This window comes from Protomyctophum parallelum (assembly GCF_964188405.1).
Source record: "Protomyctophum parallelum genome assembly, chromosome: 21".
In the NCBI taxonomy this organism is placed as follows: Eukaryota; Metazoa; Chordata; class Actinopteri; order Myctophiformes; family Myctophidae; genus Protomyctophum; species Protomyctophum parallelum.
The window spans coordinates 28,124,217-28,143,272 of record NC_139713.1 but is presented as its reverse complement, the minus strand read 5'-3'; the positions used below and the strand labels follow the sequence as shown (position 1 = coordinate 28,143,272).

General features: G+C 42.9%; 1 protein-coding gene across 2 annotated transcripts in view; it reads left to right on the top strand.

Moving 5' to 3' along the window:
• Positions 1-19,056, top strand: part of vldlr (very low density lipoprotein receptor) — a 54,471-nt gene that overhangs the window by 31,802 nt on the left and 3,613 nt on the right. Inside the window, exons 7-17 of one of the 2 annotated variants that reach the window (XM_083793097.1) lie at positions 849-971; positions 3,778-3,900; positions 4,831-4,950; positions 5,252-5,377; positions 7,840-8,011; positions 8,814-9,038; positions 10,532-10,650; positions 11,497-11,636; positions 12,153-12,294; positions 12,895-13,044; positions 18,084-18,125. In XM_083793097.1, the coding sequence (XP_083649223.1) occupies positions 849-971; positions 3,778-3,900; positions 4,831-4,950; positions 5,252-5,377; positions 7,840-8,011; positions 8,814-9,038; positions 10,532-10,650; positions 11,497-11,636; positions 12,153-12,294; positions 12,895-13,044; positions 18,084-18,125 (1,482 nt within the window). The remainder of the gene's footprint in view (positions 1-848; positions 972-3,777; positions 3,901-4,830; positions 4,951-5,251; positions 5,378-7,839; positions 8,012-8,813; positions 9,039-10,531; positions 10,651-11,496; positions 11,637-12,152; positions 12,295-12,894; positions 13,045-18,083; positions 18,126-19,056) is intronic. The other variant, XM_083793098.1, reaches the window with a different exon arrangement.

Below are 19,056 nucleotides of genomic sequence, written 5' to 3'. Positions count from 1 at the left end.
ACACCGCTCAGAGCCCTGACGTCACGTAATTTGGAGCGACGCCTACGCGGAAGGGTTGACTCCCACTTTTAGACCAGTGCAGCCCATGCATAAATCCAAGCTTTCATTTTTCGCGCAGACTAAATTAAAGCCTGGGTATCGAGGCTACACTGAGGCTGACTGAGCTATCTCGTTAAACCCAGCTGGCTGCGATGAATAACCTAATCATTAGGCCTAATCAACGTCATATAGTCACCAACCGATCCATATAAATCATATAATTCTGTAGTGTATAATGACCACGCAATGTTACAGTCCACTGCAGGCTACAGGTTATTTGATTTCCAAAATGATTAGTATTATAACTGCCGTACTTCGGTGCGGCGGCGCGCCTCGTTATATGTGCCCAATTTAAAATAACAGATCTCTAAGCTGTCGAGACATGAGAGGTGCGTGGATGATTTATAAACTTTGTAGGCTATGTTTGTTCTTTTTGGACACCGAACGGGGACGATACTTGGAGTCTTGGACATAGCTGCTTCACTTCAGAGGAAACTAAGGGGAGCTACTCACCACCACTGCAAATGGGATCCATTAGAATGATATCGACACACACTGAACCACGGCGCGCGCTGCTGCGCTGGCCTTAAAGTGGCGTTCTTTTCGGGCATAACATTATGGTAATTTGGGCCGAGCTTCGGGGCCGACCCAGTTCGGGCCTTCATTTTTGGGCCCGTTGAGAACTTTACTTTCTATAGCCTTGTGCATAAAAGGGGCCCTGTGTACATGCACACTCGGAGTGAAACAGATTTGACTGTGGTGTAAGCCAGAATGCGATCACAGAATATGATCTTTTTGTGTTTCCTCAGCTGTGATAACCTGTGGGCCGGATCATTTCAAGTGTGACGATGGTAATTGTATTCCTGGCGGCAGGCAGTGCAACGGCGTTAGAGAGTGTACCGACGGATCTGATGAGATCAACTGCAAAAACAGTAAGATCCACTGCACTCCGCTCATGTCATTTGTTTTTCTTTTTCTTTTAGATTTTCAAATTATTTTCCACAACATACAGTACAACCACACAGACAAAACACGTATTGTCAGAACACTATATACAAAGAAATGCTTTGCTTCAAACTAAGGAACGTGTATATATTCACATTCACACCAACAAGAACAACACTATAAATATCAAAGCCTATAAAGAAGTAGGTATACAGATATAATTGACAAAGTAAGACAAAAATAAAACTTTCACATTTCCCCATGTGTGCTGAATCTCAGTTTCTCCAGCTTAAGGTATCCCAGTAAATCCCCAACCCAGTGTCTATTAAGCAGGGTTAGAGTCCAATTTTCAGTTAAGTACAATAAGCCTCTGGCCAAAATAGTGGCCAGAGGCTTAAACAGAATCCAGCTGAGCTTTGGTTAGGGGTGAGCCTTCCTGCAGGACCCACTCCAAACATAGCCATAATAGGGCAGAAGTAAAAATCTATACCAAAAGCATCTGAAACACATAAGACAACTCAACCTCATAAGTCTGCCATTTAAGGACGAGGCCAAAATTGATGAAATAAGGTGGCTCGTTCCGATTTATATTGAGAAAAAGATGGTGTCAGTATCTGGGAATATCTCCCCCAATTCCGCCCTGCTCCTCCGACCAGAGGGGTGCTTATTGCTTAAAGGACCACTTCACCACTTTTCAACCCATCTTCATATAATAGGTCCTCACTAATAATCATGATAAAATGTCAATCTTTTTCTACTCAGTCTGTGTCTCATAGGAGGGCTGTGGGCAGTTGAGAAACCGTCCACCAGTTACATCATCGTTGGGTTTTTTTACAAAAATGTTTCGATTTTTTTTTTATCGGGAACGATAGCTTTCGCATTGCAACTTTTCAGGACTAGAAAACCTGCAGTTTCTATTAGTTTGGATTCCCAATCGATGATGTCACTGGTGGACGGGTCTCTGAACTGCCCACAGCCTTCCTATGAACAGAGTAGAAAGAAATGGTGCCATTTTATCATGATTATTAGTGAGGACCTAGTAACAGTATATGAAGATAGGTTGAAAAGTGGTGAATTGATCCTTTAATAGAAAAATCAGCCGAGTTGGGAGAAAAACGTAAAAATGTTGTTGCTCAAATTATGTAAGGCACACCACATATTGAATGCTTCATCTAATAAGGCCGGAGAAAACATGAACACTTTTTCCATTTCTGGCCCGATTCACCAAAATGTCAAGGGAAAAGGTCAAGCGGAATTGGTTGCATGTTTTAATAGAATGCTTTACTATCGGATTCTCGCCACATTTACTCAACATCAAAGAAAGAACAGGACAGCAAAGAATACAGTGAAGCAGGCACCCATACAAATGGATCTCCCAGTTTCGTCTGGCATCCAAAACATAAGCCCCCCCAAAATTAGGCATTGCTAAGCCACCAAGGTGGTAGATAGGTAGTAGGTACTAGAGCAGGGATTTTCAACTGATTGTGAAGCACGAACCACTGCACTGACTAAGTAAAAATCAACTTGGGGACCACTGTTGTCTTGGGTCAAGTCGGATGATTTTTTTCTTTTCAGCACTCAAACACTCATGTCAATGCATCCCACCTCTCAACCAATTGTCCATAATAATAATAATACCTGGGACTTATATAGCGCTTTTCTAATACCCAAAGACGCTTTACATGTGGGGGGGACATGAGAGAAGACAACTATTAGAAAACAATTAAAATAAGAGTAAAACTAATAAGAACTGTACATGTAGCAGGTTAAAAACACATCAGCTCAGTCCATAGACTACTAGTGGTGATGCATGGCCATAATTAGGCCTGCGGGTGGTCAAAAATCACGGCACTACCTCTTTAAAGTGTGTGTGTGTGTGTGTGTGTGTGTGTGTGTGACGGCTTGATATAATATGTTGCACGATACTATGCTAAATTGCCGATATTATATTTAACTGAAATATGCTAGTGGTCCAGAGTGCAAAAGCTTGAGAAACACTGATGTGACTAAGCATACATTACATGAGCATGTTTCCTAGTAATGATGACTCCCTCGTTGAGATTCTAACTCCCCCTTTCTGTGGAATTTCTTGATCTCCAACTACCCAGGAATTGACTACACTGACATGTTGTCATACGCTATCTCACCAGGTCATTAAGCACTATAAGCAGGGCTTCCCAAACTATTTAGTTTGTGACCCAAAAGACAAATTAGTTTGCCCAGGACCAAAGAAATTGCCGATCTACAAACCCACACGCTTTACACCACGAGCTTGTAGATCGGCTAATTTCATTACTTTGCTAATTTATAAAATTTCTGCGAATTCCGCTGGCAAGTTAAACACCAGTTCAACTCTTGACATGGGCATGTGTGTGTGAGACTAACACGGAGGTGACAGCGTCACAGGATTGCACTCTCGTCGCTACGCCTGTCTGATTGCCTGCCTGCTCGAATGCTCGACTCTTATTGAAAATGAATTACTAGCCACGGCAGTTGCTTTCCATGTGAGAAGCCCTTTACTGTGCCTTCTCAAGGACAAAACTGATCCTCATGCACAGCATTTTCTCTCTTCCTTCTCTTTCTTCATACTCTTGTTCTTAAATCTCAAAGACACCTGCCACACATACAAAATACCCTCTTTTCTCCTTTCTGCCTCCCCTCATCTTTCTAGTTCTTTGCAAGCACTTTGCAAGTTCTTTGGACGCCACGCAAAGGATCTATTAATTGTTAAATGTCTAAATAGGTCACGTATCACTGGGTGATCCATTGTCAACCTCTGCTCTCTCCGTACAGTGACCCAGTGTAATGGTCCTGATAAATTCAAGTGTCGCAGCGGTGAATGCATTGAGATGAGCAAGGTGTGCAACAAGGCCAGGGACTGCCCCGACTGGAGCGATGAACCCATTAAGGAATGCAGTGAGTAGAATGACTTCATGTCCATATTTAAATGTTAAATGGTGCATTTTTATCAAAAGTGACGGAAGCCATGAAAGGCAGAAACATGCTCATCGGGAGCAGTTGGGGGGTTCAGTGTCTTGCTTAATATAAAAACACTTCAACACAAACCCAAGGGGATCGGACCGGGGACCATCTCAACCAGCTCAGTGGCTGTTTTACGTCATGGGGCATTGCCGCCCCACTGCATTTGTAGAACGTTTTAACAACCTTGCATCCCTATTTCTGTCGGGTAGAAACCGTATCTCCATATTTTTGTGTTTTCTCGTAAATTAACAAACTACTTGATCTTGATCTCTTATCTAAAAACATAGGTTAGAAATGTGTCACATAGTATAGCAAACATGCTGAGCTTGCCGTCTGTCTCTCGCTTGTAAACTGACTCCGCGTGAATGTAGCGTCGGATACGAACGTCCAATAGCCTGAAGGGATGAGACACACTGATTGGTTCAGAAACTCAGGCTTCTGTTTCAGACTGAAACTTACTGTCAATAGGTGAGCCTCAAACTGCAGAGATCTGTTTTCGATGTGTTGGTTATATTTGAACCTCAACCTGAGATAATGTGCAGTTCACAGAAATCTATTTTCTAAATTGATCGACACTACTATTACTGACAGATGTAAACATTAACACCTAATCTGCAGCTTTTGCGCTTGTGTGTGGCCTGCACACCATATTGGGTGCAAAAATACTTATTTATTTATTTGTCTGACGTTTCGATCCTGTTGTGGATCACGTCAGACGAATAAATAAAGACCTAATATGGTGTGCGGTCTCCATCCATCTGTAAAATGAAGTGTCTTTAGCCCAGCCACCCCCTTGTCGATGTGCATGTTCTACTGTATACTTCTACTGTATACTTACTTACTACATTTGTCTCCGTCTCCCAGATATGAACGAATGTCTGCAAAACAACGGAGGTTGCTCTCACATATGCAGGGACATGGTGATAGGCTTCGAGTGTGACTGTGCACCAGGACTGCAGCTCATAGACCACAAGACCTGTGGAGGTACCGTCAAGATTATTATCTTTTTTTTTCTTTTTCCAACTAGTCAGCCAAATTAGATATTGGCAAATTGGCAAGTTATATTACACTATTATTTTTATATTTTCTTGAGGTAATTGTTTATCCCCCAAAATCACAAAGGCTAATTTGACCATTGGGAAAGTCTGTGTCCTAAAACGTAGTTACTGCAATTTGGCTTTGCAGGGCAGTATACGTAGTTATCAGGCATTTCCCCTAGAGAAAATAAATGAATAAAAAGCCAACGGATCATGTTTGACTACATCAAGTCTTCTCCTCTGTGCAGACATTAACGAGTGTCAGAACCCAGGAATCTGCAGTCAGATCTGCATCAACCTGAAGGGAGGTTACAAGTGTGAGTGTCACAACGGATACCAGATGGACCCGCCCACTGGAGTCTGTAAAGCTGTGGGTGAGTTCAACGCACTACAAATAATCAAAACTGGATTTTTGGCAGTGGCTTTTTTTGGGCAACACTTCTCATAGCTACTTGGTCACTACACTGTGCGTTGGTTGCTTTGTTTTGCTGCTGACTTTGCTAATAATAGATTTAGGAAAGGGGGGAGGGTGCTGGGACATTCTTGTTGAGTTGAGAGAGTTGAGTGATGGGGACGGCACAGGCACTGGTAATCACTTGAGACAGAAGAATGTTGCGATAGAGCAGTGGTAACGTCACACTGGTTATTGTGTCGGTGAAGAATTATTTAAAAAATAAGACATTTTACACAAGCTCTCTAGTACCCAACTTCGCTACTGTTCAGCTCCCTGTAGCGAGTGGTATATAAGTCTGTTGTTGTACTGGTCAGCTCCCAGTAGCGAACAGTATAGGTCTGTTGTTGTACTGGTCATCTCCCATAGAACTATGAAACATGGGAGTTGTTTGTATTTTGCAGTGGATTGCAAATGCTGCTGCAATAAAGTTTTAATAAAAAGATAAACAATAATGGCCCAGATGGGACCGCAAGGTTATAGCTGTCCTGACAGGCCTCGGATGTGTCCCAACTGTGATGATGTCACCCTCTAGGCTGGAGATCACATGGTGTTTATGGCAGTAAAAAGGGTTTATTGTGTTGGCCATTATGACCGAGTCCCCTCAGACAGAACACCACACTGTAAAACCCTTGGTGTTCATTTAACTCCAAGAGTGTACAAATATGTACACTCTTGGAGTTACTGGGTTTACTGTGTGCAGGACCTCTTAAACCCAACAATTATTTGATCATACGAGCGTCTCTAAAACAAATTATGGCCAGTAAACTTGTCAGTGAATGGATGACAGGGTGGCTAGACGGTCTGTCTCTCAGTCTGTAGGCAACCTGCCTACTGTAGTCTAGACCCATGGTTCTCAACCTTTTCTGGATCAATGCCCACTTGGAAATCTCAAGCGTTTACAGCCCACCCATCTGACCACTTAACTCGGCAGCCTATATCAGATGGGTGGGCCCTGTGCATTTTCAGTGTTATGATCAATCGTTGGCTTGGAACTATAATTTATGTTTTTGAGGGGCGCTAGCCCATCCTACATCCAGCTTTTAGTTACCGTCCACAAACTTGGTCTTAAGCAAACATTAATTCTTTCTGCGCCATCTATGAACCTATTCGGACCCCCTAGGCTAGGGTAGGCAGGTGCCAACTACGTACATGTTCGTAGACAACCGTACTCCATATATGAAAGCGGCGACCGTCAATTTACCTTTTACGCAAACAACCTCCCTGATAACCCGGAAATTAAACAGAGGCTCGTAGACTGAGACTGAACGGCTGGAACATGTTAGCTGTGCTTATGCCACAGTACCACCTAGCGGGCAGAAAAAGTTACATTCCCATTAACAATGAATGGAGAATTTTATGTCATAGTATCTGAGCAACTAGGCATAGTGTCTATTTTATGTCATGATGATAAGAGCGCCCCTCACTTCATACCGGTGTGATTTTTATTTTTTTTATTAATAGATTTTTCTTATGTGCAATAGACGTACAATATAACAATTACCGGTATTTAATTGTTGTACCCTGCCCTTCCCATTTCTTCTTTCTAATTATGTGTTCGCCCAGAATATTGTGTGTGTTGTCATGATTTGTCACAAATCCGAGTTGGCTTTGTTCGAGGCTGACAGATCTTTAAAAAATACTTTTTGAAAACCTATGGGGGAAAATGAATGGGGAATTATTTCCTGGGCCACTCGTCATTCTGAAAGGGTGCTCTATATTGTTCAGTCTAGGAATCTACCTTCAATTAGTACCCTGAATAGACTCTTTAGCTCTTAATTAGTCCTGTGTAATAGACTCTATATGGGTAATGCAAATGGTAATGAGGCATCAGGGCTCAGGCAGTCGCGGTTAAAGACGACCTAAATCTACATCAGCAGCATATAGTTGCTGTCGGGCAGAAACCTCTTACTTATAGTAAGTAACTTACTTTTAGTGGGGTTTTTATCTCGTAAATTAATGGCTGTCTTGATCCTACTACAGCGTCCCACAAGTATAAAAAATTGCAGATATGTAAGAAGATATGTAAGAAGAAGAGGTGCTGTCAACTGATCCTCTGCTCCTCTCCAAACGTTAAACTATTTTAGGTGTATTTTTTATATTTTATATATTCTTTTGGCTTTTTCTGCATTATCGGATAGTCTATAATATATCTGACAGGAAACTTTAGAGCTTGCGGATCTGCTACTTTTGATGCTTTTGTTTTGTGTGACGCTGTAGTATGATTCAAGTAGGGCGTTCATTTACGAAACAAACGTAAAAACATGGCGATACAGGAAATATAGGCGCCGCCTGGGCTATTATTTTTCACCGATAACGGCATGCCCAGAAATAAGGACGCCGGGGGTCGATCTGCCTCTGACCCCGTCCTCTCCCCTCCCGCAGGCAAGGAGCCGTGTCTGATCTTCACCAACCGGCGTGACATCCGGCGCCTGGGCCTGGAGAGGAAGGAGTACACCCAGATCGTGGAGCAGCAGAGGAACACTGTGGCGCTGGACGCCGACTTCAACCAGCAGAGGATCTTCTGGGCCGACATGGGCCAGAAGGCCATCTTTAGGTGAGAACGAGACCCACGCCCTAGAGGTCTTCACGGGTCCAATTTGACCGACCTATGCCCAAATAGACCCATATAAAATGTACCCAGAACCTAATGGACCCGGCTGTTGTTAGACTTCAGACTTCCGGACTTGGAAAAGTACTCAGAGATGTCGGAAACCAGAGCCGAACCGACCCGGCTATTATTAGAAATATATAAGTTCCGATCCGAGCAGTACAGAGAGATCGCGGCCCGTACCCGTACAAAACCCAAGGAACCGAGGCTCTTTCTTGTTATTGTCTACACAGTAACACTGCTACTTCTTTACTGAAGTCACGTGACGCAAGGCACGCCGGCAGCTGGCCAGAGGAGGGAAAAAGGGGGGAGCAGGGGTGATTGACAGCTGTGACAGCATTTCACTGTCGGCCCCCCGAGACCCGAAACATACGGTAGCGGTTCTGACCTGGCCCCCGGAGGCGCTTCTTGTGACTCCAGAGTCGGATTTCGGGTTTACACGAAGACCTCTGCCACGCACACATGCACACAGTGCCCTTGACCAAGGTACTGGCTTTACAGCTGGAGTTGGTCCCCAAGTGCACACTGTCTGTTTACCGTTCTCTGTTGGGAATGGTTAAATGCAGAGGACACATTTACCCAAGGGGACAGTAAAGTGAAATCAAATTAAACCCTAGCTTTCTCTCTATCTCTTTATAATTCACGCACGCACGCACGCGCGCACACACACTTTCTCTCATAAGTCTCCATCTCTACCCCCCCCCCCTCTGTCTACCCCCTCATCTCTCTGTCTCTCTCTCGGTCTCAGTACGGTGATGGATAAGCGGGGGGACGTTGGGACCCACAGCAAGGTGCTGGACAACATTCAGAATCCTGTCGGCATCGCCGTGGACTGGATTTACAAGAACCTGTACTGGTCAGACCTCGGAACCAAAAGCATCGGCGTGACAAACTTCAACGGCACCAAACAGAAGGTTCTGTTCAACAGCGGCCTGAAGGAGCCGGCTTCCATCGCTGTTGATCCACTCTCTGGGTGAGTGAGTGAGAGTTTGTGTGTGTGTATCGCATAGAGTAATAAAAGGATAGAGACCGAACCGGTGCGTTAGCCCCACCCCCCCGCTATTAATTTCAGTGGAAGTTGCTCAGTGGCATTTTGAAGCACCCGGAAGACTGCCGGAAGTATAATTATAACTCGATGGCTCGAGCGAGCGACTGTGGCTGCGAGCGACTGTGGCTCAAGAGGTAGAGCAGGTCGTCCAATGATCCATGGGTCGGCGGTTCGAATCCCGGCTCCTCCTGTCTACATGTCGAAGTGTCCTTGGGCAAGACACTGAACCCCAAATTGCTCCCGATGTGCTGGTTGGTACCTTGCATGGCTTCCGCCGCAATCGGTGTATGAATGTGTGTGTGAATGGGTCCAGTGAATGTAATGCACAATCTATGTAAAGCGCCTTGGATAAATCGCTATATAAACGCATAATTTACCATTAAGTTTAGCCTAGCCTCAATTTTGAGGTCCGGGCTCACGCACGTGACGTCATGAACATCCGTTCGCCTCCATGAAAGTGCTGCAATTCCACATTTTGCCAGTAGGTAGTGGCAGCTTCAACGTTGGATAGCCTTACTGGAGGCTTGGTGTGTTGCCACTGTTGTGTGTGTGGAAACTAGGGCTGTCAGATTACGATATTTACTTCAATTTAAAAAAAGTTATGTTTGATATAATCTTTCACCGGTACATTTTTCCACTATCAAATTATCCATTCCACAGAACTGACACTGTTAAACTCGTACCACTCGCACGATAATTCATTGTCTGTCGAAACTTCATACAGTATGTCCAAAATTGTTACATTTCAGGATTCAAATTCAAAAGTAGCAGATTTACAAGCTTTCTTCGCACCACGCTTTGAGCTTGTTGATCTGCTACTTTTGATGTTTTTGTCTGACGCTGTAGTATGATCAAGTAGTAGGGCATTCATTTAAGAAAAAAATCACACCCGTGTAAAGTGAGTGGTGCAACTCCGTGGAAGTTCCAGACCCACAGGAACGCGGCCAGGGTGCCGGCCCGCGACCCAAAATCATCATATATATATATATACAGTTAAGTGTGTGTGTGTGTGTGTGTGTGTGTGTGTGTGTGTGTGTGTGTTAGGCTGCGCAACAGTAACCCCTGGTTATGAAAACCAACCAAAATCTATTTTCGTGCTCAGACACAGCCAGCCAGCCTGGGAGGGACCCAGGGACACACATGGCTGTCTATAGGAGTGTTTGCGATAAACACAATGCAAACTCAACATGTCAAGATAATAAACATAAATGTATGTGAGGGGGATGCTTCTCTTTAATGCTGTCTGTGTGTTGTGTGTGTGTGTGTGTGTGTGTGTGTGTGTGTGTGTGTGTGTGTGTGTTTGTGTGTGTGTGTGTGTGTGTGTCATGCATAAATGCTTAAGTGTGTGTTCTTGTATGTGATTTTATTTTATTTATTTATTTTTGTGCATGTATAACCGTGTGAGCGTCTGTCTCCAGGTTTGTGTACTGGTCAGACTGGGGAGAACCAGCAAAGATAGAGAAATCTGGGATGAATGGAGTGGACAGACAGGTGCTGGTGGACAGAGACATACAGTGGCCCAACGGCATCACTCTGGGTACACACACACACACACACACACACACACACACACCCTACAAGCTCCAACAGTCTGTGTCTTTGAGGGGCGCTAGCCTCTCCTATGCACAGCTTTGTATGTTTGTGTGTACCCCATAGCAATGATTTGATTAGCTGAGCACCCCATAGCAATGATTTGATTGGCTGAGCACACCATAGCAATGATTTGATTGGCTGAGCAAAGTACGTATTGAGGATAAAAATCGAGGGCGCCAATTGTGATTGGCCGGAATGTGATGATGTGTGATGACGTACATCTTCACACAGTTTTTGAGGGGCACTAGCCCCTCCTATATTCAGCTATAGTGTAGATTATTGTCCAACACAAACATTAAATGCCATTGACAATGAATGGAGAATTTACGTTATATGCAGACGAGCAAATCGGCTATTTTGTCCTAACATTAAATTCCCATTGACAATATGTTAAAGTGGTTAAACGCTAAAGCGACACAGATGCGTAGCACTCTAGTTTTGTATGACTCACATAGAATATTTTAATAATTTGGATTGTTGACTCGATACCTAGGGAACAGATTTGATTTATATTGCGAATTTGCAATCCTTTTCTTCCAAATGACTTTGCTTTTTTATACTGAAACATTTTAAAACTATTCTAAACAATATAGACCATGAAACGTCAGTCAGTCTTTCTGACATGAAATAAAAAATATTGTGGCATTAAAAATCATGTTATATCCCTGAATCTATTTTTTCTTTGCCCACCCCTAGTGTGTGTGTGTGTAGTAAACATCCTCTCGTCTCTTCTCCTCGCTACCCCGCTCATTTCTTCCCATTCCTCTCCTCGCCTCTTGGTGCGTTTCAGATCTGATCAAAGGCAGGCTGTACTGGGTGGACTCTAAGCTCCACATGCTGTGCAGCGTCGACCTGAACGGAGACAACAGGAGGAAGGTTCTACAGTCACCAGACTACCTGTCTCACCCCTACGCTCTCACAGTGTTTGAGGTACTCCACCGCCCATGTAACCACACCCCATAGATAGACTGTCAAATATATGGTCGACGGGAACGGTGTTGCTGGAGCATTAACACTTTGACTCCTCCGGAACACGACTTACACGAGTTAATTGACTGTAGAACAGCTTCCCTTCCAATAACGACTTTCTGTACACAAGTTATGTTTTCATTGTTTAAACCGAAATCAGAAATCACACAATGACATTTGCGTTTAATGATGTACATATTTGTCTGTGTGGTGTTGATACTCTGTCTCCACCTTCTGTTGTTTACAATAAAGTTAGATTTTGACTTGGAGATATTTGGTCTTTGCATATTTACAGGGTGTGTGCAGGCTGTTAAGAAACTCTGTCAGTTAATGAGTTAATTGTTAGTAGTTAGGTTGGAGGAAAGAGTTCCAAGGACTAGAGGGGCGGTTTCAAACTTGCACTGGAAGTTTGTTCCAGTGTATAAATCAGGCTTTACTCACTAAATCACTGCCTCCCTCCCTCCCTCCCCCCCTCAGGACCGAGTATTCTGGACGGACAGACAAAACGGTGCCATCTATGGGGCCAACAAGTTCACCGGTTCAGAAGTGGTGACTCTCGCCAGCAACTTGAACGAACTGCAAGACATTATTGTGTACCATGAGCTGATTCAGCTGTCTGGTAAGAGTTAACATGGGGCTGGGGCTTTAACTCATTTATCGCTAATTACGCCTTTTGACGCCTATTTTTCTATCTACCTCCCCGCGGATGACACCTTATCACGCCTTTTTTAATATCAATTGATTACGGTGATCAATTGTGTCCTGTATGCGCTCATAACACTGGTTCTGGCGCAGTGGGACATTTTTTGAATGATTTCTTTTTCTATTGGTTTATTGGATTCATGTTAATGTATATTTTCAGACTTTTAATACTTGTCAACTTGACCTTTAGCTCTGTACTTGATCTGCCCTTTTCCCAAACCTCTTCACTGAAAATAGCAGATCTACAAGCTTGCAACGAGTTGCAGCAGCGCCACGTGTTGCAAGCTTGTAAATTGGCTACTTTCGGTGAATGCTACACGCACGCATGCATGTGCACACCCGCACGTGCACACACACACACACACACACACACACACACACACACACACACACACACACAACCCCAGAATAGGGATGCTACGGTTCAAGTAAAAAGTTCAAATAATATTTGGAACTCCTCCTGTAGTAACTCTTGAGGACCCATGACCCTATACGGTGAATCCTCCCTGTTCTCCAGGTACCAACTGGTGTTCAGAGAAAGGCAAGAACGGAGGGTGCAGTTACATGTGTTTGCCGGCTCCACAGATCAACAAACATTCTGCCAAGTACACGTGTGTGTGTCCCCAGGGCCAGGAACTGGCTGCAGACGGCATGCGATGCAGACCAGGTGAGTGATTATAAATCAATCCCTGCTTTGCGAATAGCATTACAGGTTTCAAAACATTTAAAAATATGAAAATACACATTATATGAGCTCTACGAGCTTGTATTATGTGCTATTTTAAGTTATTGCACAAAATCTAATTGGTTTGCTTGATAGTTGCAGCCCTAGATGAAACCGTCATAGATTTTGATCATGTAGTTATAGACCAAATATTTCTATACACGAACATTGAGACTGCAACCATGTGCACATTCAGGTTGCATGTAAGCGATTCCCAAACCTGCGAACGCTTTGGTTCACTCAGCATCCCGAGTGTGAGACTTTTTTAGCGCTTCATCTGCGTCTCACAGCTAATCACAGTGACTGGAGGCCGTGGTATTTTGGAAAACTGTTTTGGGAATTGCTTGCACTTAGTATATGGTGTATAGTAAAGGATACGTCAGAATAAACACAATTAAAAGCTTTCTTCCTACACACCCGAAGGTTTGATGGCATGCATTTTATGTGCGAGTGCCGTGGCTTCTTTTCTATTGTGTCTTATAAGCTTTGTTTTTTTTTTGCAAGTTGACTCTATGATACTAGTGTGGTGTGTTCTGATAAATTGTCTGTAGTCTGAGTGAAAATCACGTTTTCACGATTACTACGCTTAAATGTATTCCAACATTTATATTCCCCACGAAATGTCTTTGTTGGCTAGACTATTTTTGATAACCTGGTTGGTTGCAGTGTTTAATCTCTCATTGCGTTAAGACAACCTTAACCCTGTTTTGTTTTACACTTGCTCAAGTTAAACAGAACTGTGTTTTGATGCCCAAATGAATGGAAATATTAAGCAGAAGTATAAACGGTAAAGTGCTCCCTGTTTTAATGTATCCATTTGAATTCCTTGATTTTACAGTGTGCCATTTACATTTGTTCACAGTGATTTAGACTTTACCCTCATAATGTTTACCTCAGCATTTCCATGATCATTAATTGATTTTAATTATTAATCCTGTGTGAGCTTGTAGATTTCCTACTTCTGCTGCTTTTGTTTGACGCTGTAGTATTTTGGGCATTCATTTAAGAAGTTAGAATATGGAGATAAGAGGTTTCTGCCAAACAGCAACATTATACTGGACGACCCCTGGACTCCCCTCAAGGACCCCTGGGAGTCTCCGGACCCCATGTTGAGAACAACTTGTCTGAACATGTCTTTTCCAGTTAATTATGTGGACATGTAATTGAATCAGTTTTTATTTTCAGTTAGCTATTCAGCTAATCAGTTTTTTTTACCGTTACGTAGCTATTCAGCTGTTATCAGCTGTTGAGAAAGGCAGGTTTATTTGTATAGCAGGTTTTAATACACAAAGGCACCTCACTGAATCCCCTTCTATGTAAATCTACTGGTCCTTGTCATTTCAGACGTCTAAAGGAGGAACTGGTTAACGGGGACCACTTGGGCTGTTATTTTTACCATTTAAATTTAAATTCTACCTGGTAGGCTGGGATAAACGGCACTGAAAAATCGCCTCTAAATCATTATAGCAGTCGTGGTACAATAAAAGTGCTTTACAGAACAAATAAAGAAAAAGAGAACAAAAAACATAAAACATCAAAATCAAAGCAAAATCAATAACGAGACAAAACATTAAAAAAAAAAGGCAAAACGGGCAAAGCAATGGGTATAGCAGGTGCAGCAAAGGGGGAAAAAACTCAGCCAAAGTCAAATGTCTTGAGCTGTGATTTCAAAGTGTCTACAGAGGGTGCCAGTCTAAGTGGGAGTTTATTATTCCAGGCCATCGGCCCGTTGGAGCAGAAAGCTGTTTCACCATATTTTCTTAAATGCCTTTTTTGGGGGCACCTCGAGCAGGTCAGCAGTGGCGAACCTAAGCGGGCGGTTTGGGACATATCTGGGCAGGCAGTCATGAAGGTAGGAGGGCGCAAGACTATTTAGAGCTTTATAAACAAGTAAAATAATTTAAAATCAATGCTAAAAACAACCGGGAGCCAGTGTAAAGAGGCTAAAACTGGCTTCCCCATTCTGAACAAGCTGTAGCCTGTCAGTTATTTTCTTTGGCAGGCCAGAAAAAAGTGCATTGCAGTAATCTAGTTGAGAGAAAATCTAGTTGAGGGCATTAATTCCCCCTCCATATTTCAACTATTAAGAGTTCAAATATGGACATACAAGGTGCTGTGGTCTTGTTGCTCAGTTTAATGTACATTAACACAATGTACATTTGTTGCCGATCTTGACATTTAGATTTCGTTTTTATTTGTTTCAAAATCGATAATTACTTGGATAATCCAGTGTATTTATTTTAATGCAAATGTCAGGCAGGAAATCTAAAACGGGGGAAACGATAAACATACCGGTCTAGATTGAACGACATGTGTTCAGATTGTGGAATTAGGTGGTACACTACAGAGTTTTAGCATTGGTGAAATGGATATCTGAATTTTAAGAGAAAATGAAATGGGTTGATATCAACCTGTCAGCCTTCCTGTTTTCCCCAAATATCAGCATCAGCCTTGAATATCCATATCCGACAACCTCTATCCCCAAGTACCCTGTGTGGTTGTGCGTGCCCACAGCATCACATTGAGTGCTATCCATGGGTGTCCTGGTTTTAGTGTTTTTCTATGCCAGTCAGTAGCTGAGTGGGTAGAGAGGCCATCTGGGAATCTGAAGGTTGCAAGGTTGGGATTCTTTTTTCCGGTTCCTTATCAATTCCTTCCTCTTGTACAGAGGAAGAGTTATAGTGGTCCTTGAAACGCAAAGGTTTGAGAACCACGGGTATTATGTGATGGAACCGAGATTCCGGATCCCAAGCTCCCATCCTCCAACCCCCCCACCCCCCCGTGATTTGAGCAGCCTATCTGCTGGCTGAGGCTTTACTTTTGTTCCGTCGACTAGAAAACACACTCTTTCCTTTCTCTGGCCAGCCACAAAGTGTCCTGTCTGTCTGCGGTTAGCAGTGTGACAGCTGAATAGAAGCTGTGCCAGTGTGTACTGTGTATGATCCCGTTTTCTCAGCCCCTACTGTCTCTCTGCCCTGCCTCTCACCCAGCCTGGCTTTGTTGTCTTGTCATCTTGTGCGTGCTTTTTTTTTAGGGGTTGGGTTTGGCATGAGGGATAAATGATTTGTACTTGATGGTGTCGTGCACAGAAAATGGCTAATACTGTATGCAATCTCTAGATCTGCGTGTCCAACTTGTGTCTCCAACTTGTTTGCCCAACTTGTTTTTGAAAACCTTTTATATAACCATACCTAATACCATGCCAACAATCTAAAACTTGTCACCAAGTTCACGATCTTGTTGATTTTGGACGAATTGGCCCCCACCTAAATTCACCCGAACACCTGCACTTTCCTTTTCTTTTTTTTTCAAACCACATTTAAAATGTTCTAATTTGATTTCTATTAACAAGGCTTAGATTATATCATTCTAACTTTCCAGAAAAGGAAAGCCTGCCTTTTCTATTGGATTTCACATCGATGGTAGGCGGGTTTTTAAACAGTCCACAGATCTTCTCTGAGACACAGACGTGTATCATGTATTTGTGCCAGAAGCAAAGATTTGAGTTAATGTTTGCTTTAATAATATTTCTGGAATTTTCAAAATGACACACTATGATCTGCTATTTTTGAATATATGAAGTGCACAGACTTCTTCCACTACTGGTTTTGTGCCAAAAAACAAACCATCATGCCCCCCCGGCTCGCTAACACATTTGTCCCATTTTACAGCTGTCAATACTGTCCCCAATAGGAGCTGTAATGTTGCTTTTAGCAGAGCTAATCCTGTTAGTGCTGTGGTTTCACACACTCTGTTCATTCACTACAAACCTCAACGACTACCTAGGCGTTCATTCTACACTCCGTAAAGGCTGATTAGGGAGTGTTTGGCTCAAGTTAAATAACCGTGAGCATGAAAAGCGTTTAAGATGTTGTTTTTTTAAATCCCCCCCCCCCCCCCCCAAACCCTCTTCATGGAGACGCAGGTTCATTAACATAAATAACCCTTGATAGATCCCAGGGAGGATAAACCCTTTGTTTCAGTAGCTGCTAATTTAAATGGAAGCAGCAACAGAAATGTATTGCTCAAGACTCATTTCGCCGCTTTTGTACGCCGTGGCTATGCAGGAGTCTAGCCTGGCTATAAGGGGTTCTGTCTGCATCTGGTGCTAATTGAGCTGGTCTGATAAGCCACAGCAGTATCTCCATATTATCTCGACAGTGTTGTAGTGCATATAACATGTTTTATACGCTACTATAGTGTACATGTTTTATACTTGACTATATACAGTGTTGTAGTTTATATTACATTTGTTATACTTAATATAAAACATGTTGAACTTCAATTATAGAAGTCAGTGAGGCTCTGATCAAGGCCAATCCAAATGTGGAGTTTGATGTTGTGGATGACCGACGTCACAGGCGGTTAGATGAAGATCCAGGAGCCACAATGGAGCTACGCCGTTCCCATGTTAATCCCGTGATCCACATGATTAAATGTTTATCGATTATGTCATGAGGTTACATTGGTGTTTGACCGTTTATAATTTGTCTGTGGGTTTGAATCCCTCCATTGAGATGGATAATGAGGAAGGCAGAGAAGGTAGAGTCTGGCCTACCAGGATAATTTGTTAGCTGCCCACTCCCCTTATGGCAAATTTTAATGAGCCCTCAAACCTAGAATTTGACATTCTGTTCTAAATGAAACAGAGATGGCTTTAAAACTTCTTTTAGTCGTTGTTTGGTCTTCCTGTCTCGTTGGAATGAAGCTAGCTTAGTTTAGCTCATTCCCCTCTCTCTCTATTAGAATGGGTTGCTATAAATAGTTTCCATTTTATTTTCTTTATAACGAGGTGATTGATCCCAAGAGACAAAGCTCCACAGATTTAAAGACTGGCCTGATGTAGGTCAGCTCGTACCATCTGAACTTAATCTACTTTGATTAATTTTGTTTTTCATTCAATATATTTGTGCATTCCTTTGTTTATGTACATTTTGTTAGTTTGTTGTCAAACAGCATGACCATGACTTTGTGTACAACAGACCCATCTACCACTAATGATGGGAACTCTCTGCCTCTCGCAGGTAAAAAGCAGCCACGGTGTGACGTGTTGTGAGCTTGTAGATCAGCAAATGTTTGGCCTGAGAGACTGGCATAATTTATGACTAATTGTAAATCAGGCTTAGTAGCTAAAATGCAGATCGCTTATGGGTCCCTGAGTAAAGTAACTGATTTGCTACTAGAGCCCAAAGTAGAGCAACTGATTTGATGTTAACATTTTGGGAATTTTTATTCTATTGATTGAGTGGATGTCTGAAATCTGAATGCGTTGTGCCTAGCAGACCACCTGCTGTGCCAGTATTGACTGTGCTGCAGAGATAACAGCCTGAAGAGGATGCTTGGCCTGCTTGCTAGCATCACCTGCTGTTTGTGCCCACTGTACTACGGCATATGAATTAGTCTCACATTGCTACTTGAAAGCATGCTTTCTTTACTGGCATGCTCATGAAATGGTTAGAATTATGTTGTTTTGTGCTTGTGTTGAATGTGCTCTTGCGTTAGCAGTGGTTCCCAAACTTTTTAGCCCGTGACCCAGAAGAGACATTAATTTGATTCCTCCCCCAGACCCAAGTATGTAATTGCTATAAACTAAGCCATGGGCCATGTGGTCTTGATGTGTCCAAGGCCTCATTCACTCGTACCAAACACCAATCAAGCAATGTTTGGTCGTATTTTAGTTTTTTTGGGCCACCACAATGCTTTTCCAATGAGAGTTTTTATCCAAAGCACTTTATAATGTGCATTTCATTCACCAATTCACACACCAACCTGCTCATCTGGAGCAATTAGATTCAGTTCTTGCTCAAGGACACTTCAGGGGGAACTGAGGATTGAAGAGGGAACCTTCCAATTACCAAGCGGCCGCTCTACCTCCCAAGCCTCTGCCGCCCAGGCAGGGCACTCAGACAACACAAATACCCTACTGCAGTAAGAAGTACAGTGTGATTGTGTAGG